This window comes from Mercenaria mercenaria, chromosome 19 (genome assembly GCF_021730395.1).
Source record: "Mercenaria mercenaria strain notata chromosome 19, MADL_Memer_1, whole genome shotgun sequence".
Taxonomy (NCBI): domain Eukaryota; kingdom Metazoa; phylum Mollusca; class Bivalvia; order Venerida; family Veneridae; genus Mercenaria; species Mercenaria mercenaria.
The window spans coordinates 38,923,122-38,941,825 of NC_069379.1; the positions used below are offsets into that span (position 1 = coordinate 38,923,122).

At 34.6% G+C, this 18,704-nt stretch overlaps 1 protein-coding gene across 1 annotated transcript in view; it reads right to left on the minus strand.

Moving 5' to 3' along the window:
• LOC123542387 (myeloid differentiation primary response protein MyD88-like) overlaps positions 1-10,965 on the minus strand; it is a 75,981-nt gene extending 65,016 nt beyond the window's left edge. Inside the window, exon 1 of the mRNA XM_053531784.1 lies at positions 10,755-10,965. Within this exon, the coding sequence (XP_053387759.1) occupies positions 10,755-10,926 (172 nt within the window). The 5' untranslated portion in view covers positions 10,927-10,965. The remainder of the gene's footprint in view (positions 1-10,754) is intronic.
• Between the last annotated feature and the right edge of the window lie 7,739 nt (positions 10,966-18,704).

The following is an 18,704-nucleotide window of genomic DNA, read 5'->3' on the forward strand; positions in this document are numbered from 1 at the left end:
ATTGACTTCTGAACTTGAGTTTAACTAATGTGACACGTCATTCATTCATTACATATTATTAATATAGTTGACGTCTTTCTTATTCTCTTTATGCAAGGAGTTAAACAATATACAGATCTAAATGACGAGTACGTATTATATTAAAAAAACTTTTAATATATTGGAAAAAAAAAAAAAAGACAGGTGGCAGGTGGGTTAGTTGTTTTGTTCAGTGTACACACTGGTTATTCGGGTACCTACTCGTGTGAGCGATACCGCCCTCGTGTGATTAATGTACATGTTGGTGAACAGGAAATTCACATCTATAACAGGTAATTATTCCGTATTTTACTGAAGATTTGAAAAGTTTTAGTATTAAATGTGTATGATCATACCTTAACTATATCCATGTCAAATATCTATCTCATATGATCTAAATAACTGTGAAAAAAAATACGTTTTTTGTCGCGGAAATGAAGATATTTTAAGGCGATGGTATATTTTCACGATTAATGGTATTATTTCGGATAATATTAGGAATTTTTTTGTTAGGAAAATGAAAAGCAGTCATTCTATGTATTAGGCATTGCTTTCATTTCACAAAAACTTGAAGCACAGTAAAATTAGATCGATTTTTTCGAAGACAGTGTCTAGAAAATTAGATACCTCTGACGATGTACCATGGTACCATCCTCGTTGTTTCTGTCAATCCAGCGGATACCACCGTCCTCGTTATTGAAATGAACATTACATTGACGTAGATCCCTTTTCTAAAATTTAGCGATAATATGCAATGACCAGCTAGGATGAAGATAAAATTTTGGTCTTTTATACCCTCCAGCTACCGGAAGCAGCCTATCCGAAGAAAAACTTCTCACATAATTTCTTCGAGTTCGCTTTCAAGATCCATCTACATAGACACATTCTTAGGTGTATTTTCAATTGAATATTGCAATTTCCATACGTTTTGTCTTGTTATTTAAGTCGTTATGGGGTATGAAATGTTTGCAACAAAAACAAAATTAAATTTGTTCAGAAATGATATGATTTTTGTCAAATATTTTATTGCGATCGACCCATGTTGAGCTTCGTTTTGAGGAATAAAGCCAGTAATTTGGTCGAAAATGTGTGAGTAGTCGAAAAAAGTCAGTAGTAAACAGATCCTTGTTTCACCTTTTTTTTTTGCGAAAATTCGTGTAGAAAAAAGTGCATTAATCACACCTTTTTACTGCTGGAATACATAATGCATGGAATAAGATGAGATATGTTTATACACTTCACATACAAGATTTGCAGATCGAAACCAAAAGTAGGGGGTTTATATTGTGCGGACAGGAGCATATACGCGCCATTTTAGGGTAGCAGACCACAACTGACCGGCATTTTACTAGGAACTATTCAGCTCCCTCATTATTTTTATCGTTACTTTAACTTATGATAGAACATTCATGAAAAATAGGTGTTGGAGAAAATGATGGTCTATGAAGGTCGGTAAAGAGGGCATGAAGTTTAGTAGGTTTCAGGTTTGTCGAACAATTCAAGCCCCGAGCAATTTGCTTATCATCCAACTGTTGAAAGCAGAGCTAAAACGGTGGGAAATGAAAAGAAAAAAAGAAAGCGACGAGAAATTTTGCTTCTTCTTGGTAACCATTTGTACATTATTTCAAGGTTATTTCAGCTCGTCTGATACTTTAGCAAAATATCATCTTACCTGTCTTATAGTCTGTTGCTAATTCTGTATTGCAAATGGTGATTATGAATCTAAAGGCAGTAAGTTTAAATATAAAAAAACAATCTGCTCTGATATTGTGCCATTGTGGATTACAAGAAAGCGTTTGATTCTGTCGATCGTATGTTTTTATGGAATAGAATATTGAACGACTGGTGTACAATTTATTAAATGGTAAACAAGAAAAGATAAACTGTATACTTTACAGGTTCATGTATAGACACCATCAGCAAACTGTAAATTATTGTTCTTGGATTTCATATGTAAAAGAATCTTTAGAACAACTTGGATCTGCTGCATTCTGGTTGAATCAGCCAGTACTTTCACCAGTCTATTCCGCAATATTCTTATTTTAGAATGTCCCTACATTGATTTGGACAGAGTAAAATATTTACCAAATGACTTTAAACCGTTAAATGTAATGCCATTTCAACGTTTATTTCAAAGTAAAAATAGTACTCTTCTTTTTAAGTTAGCATTGTTTGTACAGAAAATACTTCAAATTTTTAGGTAGTGATAGGTTTTTGCTGGCTAGTTAAAACAATGTTTTTTGAACTTGGTTAATTTTTTAGCTTACACCATATTTGTATCAGATCTATTATGACCGTAAAACTACTGTTTTATTTTATGTATTAGTGTTTGTTTTGTTAAATTTGTTGTTATTATAATGCTGATGCCGTATGGGCCTAGTTATAAATAAAATCTTGAAATCTTGAATCTCACAGATTGACGTACATTTAACGTTTACAACCGCTGTGAGGAGTGTGTGAACAAACAATAAAAAGAGATCTGATACCCAGACTTCCATATCTGCTTCTGTTTCTTCAGTTAGTCACCTGTAAGACACTTATACAGTAGTGTATATTGAATGCACTTGTAAACAAGTCGCCTAATAAGCACTACCTTAATGGAGGGTGCGCCTATGAATAGAGGCGAATATTACAAGATACGATAAAAGGCAGATTTATGAAGCCTCTCCCTAAACGAATACATGCCCAGAGAGAGGGTCCAATTTCCCTTTCAGGAAGAAAAAAAGGTCTTAACAGAAGCACTTTTCCTCGGTGTGCGACAAATTTGGTCGTTTTCATAATGAGACTGAAGGAGAAAAAGAAGAACTTCAAGAAGGCAAGATGATAGAATGCGTAGAATAGAGAGTGGGTGTGAGGGAATATTTAATATTGGTGAAATACTGCTAACACGGTCCACTCCCATTCTTTACATCTTTAAAGTTAAAATTCTAATCAAATAGATCTATTAAAGGTCGGGTTTCACATTTCCAGTTCTTATTTCCAGATCCTCAAAGCAATTACCTTCAATTGCGTTTATTTAGTGTACCGTATGCGGAAGCAATCGCTGCGGGTAGTTTTATAAATGTTCATTGACATAACGAGGACGGTAACCATGTGCAAACGGGTAGGTATCTTTGTTTATTTTCATCCATCGTGGTACCATCAAAAACAGCAACAGGATGCATATAATTGAAATTTTATCAACAAAAAGAACTTGCAGGTACATGATCCAAACGTTTTATAGTTGAATATGTATAGTTCCACCAAGGTGAGTGGCAAATTCAGTTATTTCAACTTTGAACAAAGAAAAATACGTCTCAAAACGTCAAAAAACGTGAATTTCGCTACATTTCTTCAAATTTTATAGTCATATCAATATTATTGAGGACTGATATTTTCACCAGTGCGAATTAATGCATTGCCTCGGACGAATCTGTCTTTAAAATGTTCAACATTCTTAAATATGTGTCATACGTTGGCATTGTTTTTATATACCCTAAACAACCTACATGTACATAAATCACACGAGGGCGGTAACGCTCACACGAGTAGGTACCCGAATAACCAGTGTGGTGTATGTCTGTTCTAAAATATCAGAATAGTGGCATGTTATAATGTACCTTTCCGTTATAATGTTAACTATGCCTAATTGAATGATTCTTTAACGCTTGGTTGATGAAAATCACCATGCAAATTCGCTAGTTAATTCAGTTAACAGTTGACTCAACGATCCACTCCATGATGTATTTTTGCACAGATTCTTTGTTCTTTTTTTTTCTTTTTTGCAAGATTTTATCACATTACGTGACTGTCGAAGTAAAGAGGACATTTTCACAATTCTCTTTCTATAATGGTTGTATTTACATAAAATGAACATAACAACTTCTCAATAAATGAACCGCGCCATGAGAAAACCAACATAGTGGCTTTGCGACCAGCATGGATCCAGACCAGCCTGCGCATCCGCAAAGCCACTATGTTGGTTTTCTCATGGCGCGGCTCAAATAACGTTTGCATTTTATCTGTACAGAGATTCACATATGAAGTATGTCATGCACATTTGATAAACATAAAACATTTGGGGAATGAAAAGATTTTAATGTTAAATTCACCCGAGGTAAAAGTGTTATGGCCTCTTTTAAATCAAGGATAAAGGTTTACATTGTGGCGAAAACATAACCCTACATGCACGACATTTTCAAACTCCAACAGATTAGTAAACTTCCTCTTTCCGATATAGTAGATACTACCGCGACGGAATTTCAGCCTGGTTACTTATTTATTTATTTATTTATTTATTTATTTATTTTTTTATTTTTTTTTTTACTTTTTTTTATCCTGCTGTCGTAGTTTACCTCTCAGGCGGTAGTGAAATATTACATGTTTTACATGTAATACGAGTAAAAGGCTTGAATAAATAAATACTAAATTGACTTCTCTTTCAAGCGTTGGTACCTCATCGGTTTTTTGATATTAACAAAGACATTACTTGAAGGTATTCAAAAGTACAGTCAAACAATTTGAAAATACCGAATCTCTTACGAGTGAGGTGCATAATTTTGAAAATAAGAGATTTCAAACAACATTCAAACAACACCAGATCGTAGAAAGAAAGATGTTGTTATTCTTAAAAATGGAACAGCAAATAAAAATTCGAAGCGTTTTTCATATTATGGTTACAGTCAAACCTGTTTAAAAAGACCACCGTTGGGAGTGCCAAAATGAGGTCTTTATTGGGAGGTGGTCTTTATTCACAGGTTGAAATACACTGTAAATTATTGTATTGACTTCAGATGCGAAGGAATTATATCACGACGGCGCAGCCCGAGTGATATAATAATACGCATCTGAACAACAAACAATGATTTATTCAAGAGCAAATCACTAAATGAGATATATTATATCGATTCTAACACGTTACCAAGAATTTTAAAGTACACCCTTGACGACATTCATTAAATATTTGCCCGTTTTCAATCGGTTTCTTTTCCAGCGCGCCGCTATGCCGTTTGACGCCATGACGTAATAATTGTGACGTCAGAACAGTGTTTTGTTGTATAATAATTCACTGTTTTCAGCCATTCGTTGTTTAATAGAGAAATGAATCGGATCGTGTTAGAATAAACTATCACTTTAATGTAGCTACTTTATCACACAAATGTACAAAATCGCCCGTGTGTATAGTGGACGCAACTTCACCCTGATGGTTGACTTTTGTATCATAACAGGGAAATTAGGGTAACTGAGCCACTTAAGAACTACAAAGCGTGTTTGTTGCAAACAAATAGCAGCATCTGTCAAGTATTATTATTTCAGTTATTGGATACATGTTTACATCACATTTCGGGCAAAAATACCCGAAATGCTATTTTGATCTTTTCAGAAAACTTCATTTGATGAATTGTCCAAAATGACTCAGTTACCCAACATAGTTATGGTAACTGAGTCATCTTTATCATGTGTACTTAGATGAAGAATAATAAACTAATAGCATTCATTTGGACTTTAATACAAGTTGTCCCAAATCTTACAAACGGACATGGGGCATGTATGTGTTTTGCGCATGCGCATATGTGCATTTTCTCATTTTGCGTAGCACTGCATCATCTTCCTTAGGCATAATATGGAAACACATCATAAAAGTATACCATTTAGCCTACAATGCTATAACCATTCAAAGTGTATACATTTTGTTCAAAATAGTAATTAAATTTTTGTGATGATATCCCAATGTGTGCCTATGTCGTATTATATAAGCCGTTTACATTTTTTAGACTGCTCCCAATATCGTTCAATCCGTTTAACACAGTCAAGCAACACGAGTTGTGTGCAAATTTGGTCAAAATCAAACAAGGCAGTCTGAAAGACAGCTATTTCACCCGCCGCTGTTTTTGATAGTAAAAGGGTTGATGGTAATAGGAGGAAGCATTTAACATTTGAGGTAATAAGAGGAATATTACGTCCAAGTCATATTAAAATCCTTCAAGGGGTTTAGGAGAACAGAGCACACATAAAATGGAAGGCTCAAACATTTGATTTTGAGTTGTAACCTTGATCTTGAGTCAACATGGCTGACTTATAAGTTCTGAAAATTGTCTTGATGGGTTGATTATTTTACCCAAGTTTCATGAAAATCCTTCTAGGGGTTTAGGAGATACAGGGCGGACACAAATGGAAGGCTCAAACCTTTGACCTCGAGTTGTGACCTTGACTCGACATGTCAGACTCATAAGTTGTGCACATCGTCTTGATGTTGTAATCATTTGACCAAAGTTTCATGAAAATCCTTTAAGGGGTTTAGGAGATACAGAGCGAGCACAAAATGTTACAGACGGTCGGAAGGCCGAGAGACGGAAGAACTGACGGAGACAATTCATATAACCCCCACCACTCGTGACGGGGTATCAATCAATATTTACGCGCTGTCGCATTTTTTATTAACAACAGGTAATTTAATGTTAACTAATTTCATTACAGATATCAGCATATTTCATATCCGTGTTGAAATACAACTACTGTATGTCCGTCATCTCGGATAGCGCCGACAGACGTCAAATGAAGTTACCGATCGTTGTATGGTTCAGTTACCCGACAGTGTTCGGGTAACAGATCCATTTCTTAAAAGATGTTAAGTATATTGGCTAATCCGTAATAAACTAGAAAATACTGTTATATTATGTCAACATTAACGCGCATTTGCTCATTCTAGAACAAATACACAGATTTGATATATTCGGCGTAATTTTCGTAATTCGCACAAATGGAGCATTACGTTTAAAAGTGTAACAATAGTGGGCAGGAGAAATTGGCCAAAACTAACAATTTTGACCTTGGTATGTCATCTCCCTCATTTTCATTAAAATAAACGATGTATTTTTCCATGTGTACAACGGTTTTGTTTTAAAAGCCTTTGTAAACCTGTCTTAATGCACCATTAACATTTGCAAGAATGTTCACGATGTTTCGTATTTAGGCGAAGATCCGCATTTTCTGCACTAGATAAGAATCTGGGTATATTAAATGACCGCTTAAAGTTTATTTGCAATATGAATTTTTTACCCGCATCATTTGAAACGGGTTGCTTTACTTCTTGCAAAACATAAGCATTTGATTTTATCTTAACACTCTAAATCGCAGATTTGTACAGCAGGTATATTCCACAATTCTAACATGAGAAATTTACGTAGTACTTACCAGATTACGTTCATTTATTTATTCAGCGTCAGAGATGATAATTCTCAGAAAGTAAATGGCAACTGATTACACAGGGGGCACAACCGTTGTCGGAAAAATTCGTGTATAATCGGTAAATAGCTCAGTTGCCCGGGTGGCTCAGTGACCCGAATTTTCTACATAATGAGGCACAACCTATAACTGAAAAGGAGTGTACGTAAAACGTTTCATCTCTTTGCATTCATAAATTTAAAATTGACGTAGATTTATCATGATACAGATTTACTGCAGCATTGTACATGTCAATGAAATTTTGTTGAAAAAAAAACACGAGCTGCACGAGAAATTTGTGTAAATTGAAATTAGTTTATTGAAAAGTTTTAACAAACACGGCTACCCTAAGCAACCCTTAATTTTACAATGAAATAATCTATATGAATAATCAGCCTAAGGTCAACCATCGCGGTCAAGTTGCGACTACTATACAGTAAAGTCGATAAACGTAAATAAGCAGTGAAGTTCGTTATTTCGTTTCTATGCATAATTTTGACATATAGGTACAGGGCGCTTCAGTGTCTTGTAGTCGGGGCGGGCTACTGCATTGCACCAGAACAAAACAGAAAGAAAATGCCAACGTACTCCCTAGGTTTACTAAACTATGGTCATGAATAAGATCATATACTTATCCATTTCAGTAGCGCATTTTTCACCTAAAACAGGCAGTTTGTAAAATGGGTACAATGCATAATGCAAAAGTGGTACTGCATCCTTCCATCTTGCACCAGTCACAATGTCGCAATATCTCTTATCAAAGAGATACACCATATATGTTATGTTTTTCTCAACATCACAGGAAAACAAACTTGCTGTGATATACCTAAGTTTGTATTCTTTCCAGCCTTGATGCTAGGGAGGTAAATATGACACTGTCGTGGCTGGACGTTAAGTGCTTTTCCAAGTGGGGACATTCGTCGACTACCCACACTTAACAATTAAAGACCTGTTCTACGGCATTTAATAGTCTACTTAAACTGTCTTTTACATTTGTATAGAGAAATAGTTTTGATTTACCGAAAGTGGTTTGAAAAATCCCCTGTACTGATCACATTTCACAATTAAATAGAACTACTGAATACCTATTGTTCAACCCACATGATATATCCAGGTTTAAGTACGAGTATGGGCCACTCGAATAATGAGGTTATTTCGGATTAACCTAATACTCTCGTGAATCTCTACTCTTTCTATTACATGTTCTCCAATTTAGTTAGTGTACGGCTTATTGCCACGCCTCTTTCTCAGCTTAAAAATATTACAGATGGAAGTTAATAGTTCACATGACTTGCAGTTAAACCATAATACAATAATAAGTCATTGTGCCCACTTCCAGTTATTTGACCTAGGTTAAAGAATTCTTTCCTAATTTTTATTACTATTTATAATAAGATTTATAATAACATGCTGTGCAATAATTATATAATATTCAAAATATTTTGTTTATTCGTTCATACTATTCTGTTCTTTAATAAAGTTTATGAGTCTTATTAACGAAGTATTCTTTGATGTCCAACACAGAAACAATGTTCAGTGTGTTTCAATTTCAATATTTGTTTCTGACCTGTTTCGTTGGAGCTTTCTGCATGTAGTAGATGCGTATTTGTTTGTTTAAGTTTTCAATTAGATTTGTTTGCACGATCTTGTTTGTGTTAAGTAAAACCAATATAAGTTATGTAAGGAGTACACATGCGGGGATTTTTATTTACACTTATCCGTAATTTTGGAACATCACGGGGATATAAGGGATGATTCTCGCGAAATTAACCGATTAAGGTCACAAACCAAAAGAGCTACGAAACATTGCTAGACCCATTTCAGAGAATGAATGTATCTTCTAGAACTTGCGTTCTTCAAACTCCGTTACTGGGTGTTTCGTTGTTCCTTTCAACAAGCGCAAAACGTTCAGCGACAGAAGTTTTGGTACTGTTGGACCTAAACTCTGGAATGAATTGCCTCTCGAAATAAGGAACTCGGACTCAATAGATGTTTTCAAAAAGAAGTTGAAAACTAATTATTTTGGAGATTACTTTGCACTCTTTTAGAGACTGTGACTGATATTTTTAAGAAACTGAAGTAACGTGAACTGGATGATTTTATTGTGTAAATACATTCGAAAATAAACTATATTATAACAAATACAAAATACAGTTGTTTGTAATAACTTCTGGACATGTCGTAATAACCCACTTATTCTTACTTAATAACAAACAGCTGTCTTACTGTATCTTAATATTCTAATATTTTATTAATCTTATCTGATGTCTGATCTTTTTTTAATGCTTAATAAATAGTTTATTCACAATGGTATTTATGCTCATTTATGTTATATGTCATTAAATATCTTAATTTTTGTCGTATTTTTATGTATTTGTAAAACGCCATTGAATATATTTTGCGTAAAAATAGGCGTTTAATCAAATGAAACAGTTTCAGTTTTCTAAGAAAGATTTCTCTTGTCACATTTGCTTACTGTAAAATCACATAAAAGTCACACGGACCTGGAAGAAGTACAGATACTGAAATTGAGTTTCTCTTCACCTAATACAACCTCCTATCCATTTTGTCTACTTAAATGTCAAAAAAAAAAAAAAAAAAAAAAAAAAAAAACGATCCACAAATGAAATTCTAGCAGATACCAGAATTTATTCAGACCTCTTTGGACATGCAAAGTGAAAAATTAGTGTTCAAAAACCTGTCTGCAATTACACGACTAGGCAAGATGGCTCCCACGCTGGTTCCTTTACTATAGTTAGGCTATTAAGTCCAACCCACACAGCGTTAATTCTGCTTATGTCCGCTCGAAGCCGATGTACCTCTGTGTTTCTTAATTATGCGTTTTTCTTGTCCTTGTTGTCTGTTGTAAAAGCGGAAAAGTTCGGAAATATTCGCGAAAGTCGCAAATTTAAGAAATTCATGATAATATCAGCCAACCTCAACATCCCCGTTCACCAAGACACGTCATTATAGTCAAGTAAAGATACACAACTTTTGCTTTGGCGCATCTATTCATTCGGCGACACGTGAATATTTCCGCTCGGCAGCTCGCGAACATTTTGACCCGCGAAAGTATTCACTATATACGGCATGTTTTGTTTCAAGGGGCTGCGTTCCGGAGACAGGGCTATTCTTTTTGGACCATTTTCCTTGCTTTCTTTTTTGCATAATTCATGACACACAGTCTTTTATTTTCGGCTTCCTGACCGATCTGTATGCTTCTAATATGCCCTTTTTCCGGATTTGGAAGTACAGTAAACGTTCAATTTATTGGACATACTTCGAGATAAACAGTACAAAAAGGGAGCAAAGAGGTTAAACTAATGATGTATCTTTTCGCCATGTTATACAAATAAAATTTGAAATTAATTCGCTAAATCACATACATATATTTCTGTTCAGTTTCTATCCAAAAAAAAAAAAAAAAAAAGAAAAAAGAAATGACACGAATCTGAATAAAAACCTTAACTACATATACAGCACCATACACTTATAAAAGAAACTGACATTGCGATATTCTTTCTAAAACTTACCTGTAAAATTGTCATAAACATAAATTCCAGTGCCGTCTTTCAATTCCACTAGCTTTCCATTATAGTTTAAACGGTCTGCAAGTATTTTCAAAGAAGCAAAATTTAATGCATCGAGTGGCGTTTCGCTAAACAAATTTTCGACATTGTCCGCGCTTAAATGAGCGCGTGCCATGCTCTAAAGCTGCCTCTGTATGTATAGGTTATAGATCATTTATTGAACTTGTAATGCAATTAAGTTTGCCGAAACGGAGCGTAGCGTAGTGAAGGCAAAACTTAATGCGTTAGAAGTTCAATAAATGATCTATAACCTATTTATAGTGACTTGTAGTTCGGTTTACATGTCAGTATAAATAGTGTTTATTAAGTCGTCTTTATCATATTCTTAACTTTCTTTTTTTACATTATTAATGCACTTGTGCTATACTTTTCGAAACCCATGGATATCTGCATGCTCAAAAACAGATAACCCACAATTTGTTATGTTGCAAATTAATTGAAAATTACTGAAAGTGCTTTCTTGATATTTAGCGTGAATTAAGATTTATTTTTGCTTAATTCAATAAGTTTCGAGATATAGGGCCAACGCATAGGAGTTTTACCTTAAGGGTAATTGAATGCTATTGACGATAGCAAAATATAGCCTGAGCATCGAAAAGCTGAGACAGACACCCAGAGTTTGATAATCTACTGTGATAGTAGGAGAGTTCCAGCTTATAGACGGTTCAGCATTATTGGCGAAGTACAGCCAAGGCATCGGGGATATACCTTATGGTAGTTGAATGCTACAAATGATAGCATATAGGCGCTGAGCATCCAGGAGTCAGGGCAATCATAAAGAGCTGAGAGGACAGAGACCGAGCATCTATGCGATAGGTCTCGTAAGTTGTTGATTCAAAGACATTGTCTGACGGGAACTTCAACAAAAAGACCAGTCAAGTATAGAGTCTCCAGTGTATGGGAGTTGAGCTAATAGAAACTTGTTAGTTTGAAACATTTAGTGACTTGCCTGATATCTGAAATTGTCTAGCTCAAAATTAAAATCATTTACGAATCATTGGTACACGAATCATTTAGGCAAGGTAGCCGGAGTAAAATTCTATATATGAGATATTTGGTCTCACCGGCTCAACGTTTTAACAAAGGACATTTTACAATGTTTGTCAGCTAGTCTAAGACATAGTCACCTTAGCGATTGGACCCAAACCATTGTTCAAGAAAGGTGTAGGCACTTCCCTGGGTCATATAACCTGTATCCAGACACAATGGTGGGATGGCTGTTTTGTTCAGAATATACCTGATCTCAAAAAATGAATAGACTTGAGTTCAGTGTTTTGTAGAAGATAAGTATATAGATATGCAGTATGTTACAAAAATGTACCTGTCAAAACTTATATTGACTATGCCTATTGCATGATTCTTTAAAGCTTGGTTGGTGCTTGAGCATTGGTAAATGATTACGGAGAACATGCCCAAATCCACATTACGTGTGTTTGTATTTATTTTTTGAAACAAAAATAGTTTCTGGAAAGTCTCACTTGCTTACCCCTCTCCCCACCCTCCAAAAATACCGACTTACCTACCGTAATTTTTAGAATATTTACGGAAACAAACAAATCTTTGGTTAGTCCTAGTACTAGACGACAGGAGCCCTTTCTAAATTATTTTTTTCGCAACTCAATCATATTTACAAAAATAAATCTGACCTACCTACCCTATTTTTTTCTAGCATGTTACCGCAATCAAAGAATATTCTTAGGCCTAATGGACGGGTAATTTGGTCAAATATTGCAATTTCAAACCAGGAAGTAGAATATTTTGGTTTGTACATTCATCAATAAAACGACAGGCTGGCTTATAATGTAGTTTGATTTACATGCCAGCAAAAAGAAAAGAAAAGTTTTTTATTGAATAGTATCCCCATTACATTCTACTAATGCACCATTAACATTTAAACTTCTAAATTTCTTCAACGGTTTTGTCTATCTTTCAAATTGGACTGTAGCATTAACTGTTAAAAGGAGTGGATCTGAAAGGCGAACAGTACATATCATGATCAGGCTGCACGGAAGGATCACTTGCCGCTAGCATGCTTAGGGTTAATGCTCTCACAGTATATTTTCCCAAACCCAATTATATATTAAACAAGAACAGCTCAGTGGCCATATAGCATTGAGTTATACAAAAACTTTCGATATATTTGCATTTTTATACGTGGCCACAACGTACAGATCTAAATGTCGCGTTCGTTTGATGACAAAAATATATTTCGCAACTTTTAATTTTTTTGCAAAATAGACAATGTTGGATTAGCTGTTTTGTACAGGGTTATTATGTGCTTGGAGACATTGACTTGAAATATGCAGGTTGTGATGATTATTTGTGATTGTGTTTGTTTTATAACTAAGGTTCAAATTGTTTGATTGACTTTTGAACTTGAGTTTAACTAATGTGACACGTCATTCATTCATTAAATATTATTAATATAGTTGACGTCTTTCTTATTCTCTTTATGCAAGGAGGTAAACAATATACAGATCTAAATGACGAGTACGTATTATATTTAAAAACTTTTAATATATTGGCAAAAAAAAAAAAAAAAAAGACAGGTGGCAGGTGGGTTAGTTGTTTTGTTCAGTGTACACACTGGTTATTCGGGTACCTACTCGTGTGAGCAATACCGCCCTCGTGTGATTAATGTACATGATGGTGAACAGGAAATTCACACCTATAACAGGTAATTATTCCGTATTTTACTGAAGATTTGAAAAGTTTTAGTATTAAATGTGTATGATCATACCTTAACTATATCCATGTCAAATATCTATCTCATATGATCTAAATAACTGTGAAAAAAATACGTTTTTTGTCGCGGAAATGAAGATATTTTAAGGCGATGGTATATTTTCACGATTAATGGTATTATTTCGGATAATATTAGGATTTTTGTTTGTTAGGAAAATGAAAAGCAGTCATTCTATGTATTAGGCATTGCTTTCATTTCACAAAAACTTAAAGCACAGTAAAATTAGATCGATTTTTTCGAAGACAGTGTCTAGAAAATTAGATACCTCTGACGATGTACCATGGTACCATCCTCGTTGTTTCTGTCAATCCAGCGGATACCACCGTCCTCGTTATTGAAATGAACATTACATTGACGTAGATCCCTTTTCTAAAATTTAGCGATAATATGCAATGACCAGCTAGGATGAAGATAAAATTTTGGTCTTTTATACCCTCCAGCTACCGGAAGCAGCCTATCCGAAGAAAAACTTCTCACATAATTTCTTCGAGTTCGCTTTCAAGATCCATCTACATAGACACATTCTTAGGTGTATTTTCAATTGAATATTGCAATTTCCATACGTTTTGTCTTGTTATTTAAGTCGTTATGGGGTATGAAATGTTTGCAACAAAAACAAAATTAAATTTGTTCAGAAATGATATGATTTTTGTCAAATATTTTATTGCGATCGACCCATGTTGAGCTTCGTTTTGAGGAATAAAGCCAGTAATTTGGTCGAAAATGTGCTTCGTTTGAGTAGTCGAAAAAAGTCAGTAGTAAACAGATCCTTGTTTCACCTTTTTTTTTTGCGAAAATTCGTGTAGAAAAAAGTGCATTAATCACACCTTTTTACTGCTGGAATACATAATGCATGGAATAAGATGAGATATGTTTATACACTTCACATACAAGATTTGCAGATCGAAACCAAAAGTAGGGGGTTTATATTGTGCGGACAGGAGCATATACGCGCCATTTTAGGGTAGCAGACCACAACTGACCGGCATTTTACTAGGAACTATTCAGCTCCCTCATTATTTTTATCGTTACTTTAACTTATGATAGAACATTCATGAAAAATAGGTGTTGGAAAAAATGATGGTCTATGAAGGTCGGTAAAGAGGGCATGAAGTTTAGTAGGTTTCAGGTTTGTCGAACAATTCAAGCCCCGAGCAATTTGCTTATCATCCAACTGTTGAAAGCAGAGCTAAAACGGTGGGAAATGAAAAGAAAAAAAGAAAGCGACGAGAAATTTTGCTTATTCTTGGTAACCATTTGTACATTATTTCAAGGTTATTTCAGCTCGTCTGATACTTTAGCAAAATATCATCTTACCTGTCTTATAGTCTGTTGCTAATTCTGTATTGCAAATGGTGATTATGAATCTAATAACAGTAAGTTAAAATATAAAAAAACAATCTGCTCTGATATTGTGCCATTGTGGATTACAAGAAAGCGTTTGATTCTGTCGATCGTATGTTTTTATGGAATAGAATATTGAACGACTGGTGTACAATTTATTAAATGGTAAACAAGAAAAGATAAACTGTATACTTTACAGGTTCATGTATAGACACCATCAGCAAACTGTAAATTATTGTTCTTGGATTTCATATGTAAAAGAATCTTTAGAACAACTTGGATCTGCTGCATTCTGGTTGAATCAGCCAGTACTTTCACCAGTCTATTCCGCAATATTCTTATTTTAGAATGTCCCTACATTGATTTGGACAGAGTAAAATATTTACCAAATGACTTTAAACCGTTAAATGTAATGCCATTTCAACGTTTATTTCAAAGTAAAAATAGTACTCTTCTTTTTAAGTTAGCATTGTTTGTACAGAAAATACTTCAAATTTTTAGGTAGTGATAGGTTTTTGCTGGCTAGTTAAAACAATGTTTTTTGAACTTGGTTAATTTTTTAGCTTACACCATATTTGTATCAGATCTATTATGACCGTAAAACTACTGTTTTATTTTATGTATTAGTGTTTGTTTTGTTAAATTTGTTGTTATTATAATGCTGATGCCGTATGGGCCTAGTTATAAATAAAATCTTGAAATCTTGAATCTCACAGATTGACGTACATTTAACGTTTACAACCGCTGTGAGGAGTGTGTGAACAAACAATAAAAAGAGATCTGATACCCAGACTTCCATATCTGCTTCTGTTTCTTCAGTTAGTCACCTGTAAGACACTTATACAGTAGTGTATATTGAATGCACTTGTAAACAAGCCGCCTAATAAGCACTACCTTAATGGAGGGTGCGCCTATGAATAGAGGCGAATATTACAAGATACGATAAAAGGCAGATTTATGAAGCCTCTCCCTAAACGAATACATGCCCAGAGAGAGGGTCCAATTTCCCTTTCAGGAAGAAAAAAAGGTCTTAACAGAAGCACTTTTCCTCGGTGTGCGACAAATTTGGTCGTTTTCATAATGAGACTGAAGGAGAAAAAGAAGAACTTCAAGAAGGCAAGATGATAGAATGCGTAGAATAGAGAGTGGGTGTGAGGGAATATTTAATATTGGTGAAATACTGCTAACACGGTCCACTCCAATTCTTTACATCTTTAAAGTTAAAATTCTAATCAAATAGATCTATTAAAGGTCGGGTTTCACATTTCCAGTTCTTATTTCCAGATCCTCAAAGCAATTACCTTCAATTGCGTTTATTTAGTGTACCGTATGCGGAAGCAATCGCTGCGGGTCGTTTTATAAATGTTCATTGACATAACGAGGACGGTAACCATGTGCAAACGGGTAGGTATCTTTGTTTATTTTCATCCATCGTGGTACCATCAAAAACAGCAACAGGATGCATATAATTGAAATTTTATCAACAAAAAGAACTTGCAGGTACATGATCCAAACGTTTTATAGTTGAATATGTATAGTTCCACCAAGGTGAGTGGCAAATTCAGTTATTTCAACTTTGAACAAAGAAAAATACGTCTCAAAACGTCAAAAAACGTGAATTTCGCTACATTTCTTCAAATTTTATAGTCATATCAATATTATTGAGGACTGATATTTTCACCAGTGCGAATTAATGCATTGCCTCGGACGAATCTGTCTTTTAAATGTTCAACATTCTTAAATATGTGTCATACGTTGGCATTGTTTTTATATACCCTAAACAACCTACATGTACATAAATCACACGAGGGCGGTAACGCTCACACGAGTAGGTACCCGAATAACCAGTGTGGTGTATGCTTGTTCTAAAATATCAGAATAGTGGCATGTTATAATGTACCTTTCCGTTATAATGTTAACTATGCCTAATTGAATGATTCTTTAACGCTTGGTTGATGAAAATCACCATGCAAATTCGCTAGTTAATTCAGTTAACAGTTGACTCAACGATCCACTCTATGATGTATTTTTGCACAGATTCTTTGTTCTTTTTTTTTTCTTTTTTGCAAGATTTTATCACATTACATGACTGTCGAAGTAAAGAGGACATTTTCACAATTCTCTTTCTATAATGGTTGTATTTACATAAAATGAACATAACAACTTCTCAATAAATGAACCGCGCCATGAGAAAACCAACATAGTGGCTTTGCGACCAGCATGGATCCAGACCAGCCTGCGCATCCGCAAAGCCACTATGTTGGTTTTCTCATGGCGCGGCTCAAATAACGTTTGCATTTTATCTGTACAGAGATTCACATATAAAGTATGTCATGCACATTTGATAAACATAAAACATTTGGGGAATGAAAAGATTTTAATGTTAAATTCACCCGAGGTAAAAGTTTTATGGCCTCTTTTAAGTCAACGAAAAAGGTTCACATTGTGACGAAAACATAACCCTACATGCACGACATTTTCAAACTCCAACAGATTAGTAAACTTCCTCTTTCCGATATAGTAGATACTAACGCGACGGAATTTCAGCCTGGTTACTTATTTATTTATTTTTTTTTTTTTTTTTTTTTTTTATCCTGCTGTCGTAGTTTACCTCTCAGGCGGTAGTGAAATATTACATGTTTTACATGTATTACGAGTAAGAGGCTTGAATAAATAAATACTAAATTGACTTCTCTTTCAAGCGTTGGTACCTCATCGGTTTTTTTTTTATATTAACAAAGACATTACTTGAAGGTATTCAAAAGTACAGTCAAACAATTTGAAAATACCGAATCTCTTACGAGTGAGGTCCATAATTTTGAAAATAAGAGATTTCAAACAACATTCAAACAACACCAGATCGTAGAAAGAAAGATGTTGTTATTCTTAAAAATGGAACAGCAAATAAAAATTCGAAGCGTTTTTCATATTACTGATACAGTCAAACCTGTTTAAAAAGACAACCGTTGGGAGTGCCAAAATGAGGTCTTTATTGGGAGGTGGTCTTTATTCACAGGTTGAAATACACTATAAATGTTAAAAGGGGAAACGAAACATGCGGTCTTTAGACCCAGGTGGTATCTGTTAGGAGGTGGTCTTCAACACAGGTTTGTCTGTATATGCTTTGAATATTGGAAAAAAACACTGCCCATAGTTGCCACACTTTCGGACAGCTCGGCACCTTCAGAAACTCACGTGTTTCAAAGGAGTGTTACATATCATTGTATTGATGCATTTGCATAATATAAAATGCTGAAAGTTTACATTAACTAGGTTTAAATCGCAGTTTTTTTCTTTAAAACCTTAACAATAGACAAACCATATGTTACAGAAACACATGAGAATTTGCTGTTTTTACTACTTTTTAAGATGAAAATCGAAGCAATGTAAACTGTCTCGATTATAAATATCTGTATTTTGAATAAAATCTGAAAAATAGATCCATCGGAAGCACCGAGAACAAAGCAAACAGTGAAAATTGCAGACTCGGTTTGATTGAGTCTGTTCATGAGCAGTTATGGAAAATGCAACAATGCCCACGTCCCATAGCACCGTCCTGCTATAGCTCTGTTGGTTATGACGACAAAAAAGTGTCTTTATTGCCGCGGCGGTCCGTGGTTCGCTTCCCGGCCCGATCATTTTTTTTCCTTTGATTTGGAATTTTTAGAATGTTTTAGAAACAAAATCTCATATTCTAATGTTCTTAATAATTATGACCAAACTTCAATTTGAAAGAAATATTATTTTTCAGCCAAATCTGGAAATCAGTGCCTTTACTCATTCGACGTTTTTCGTGGAATTGC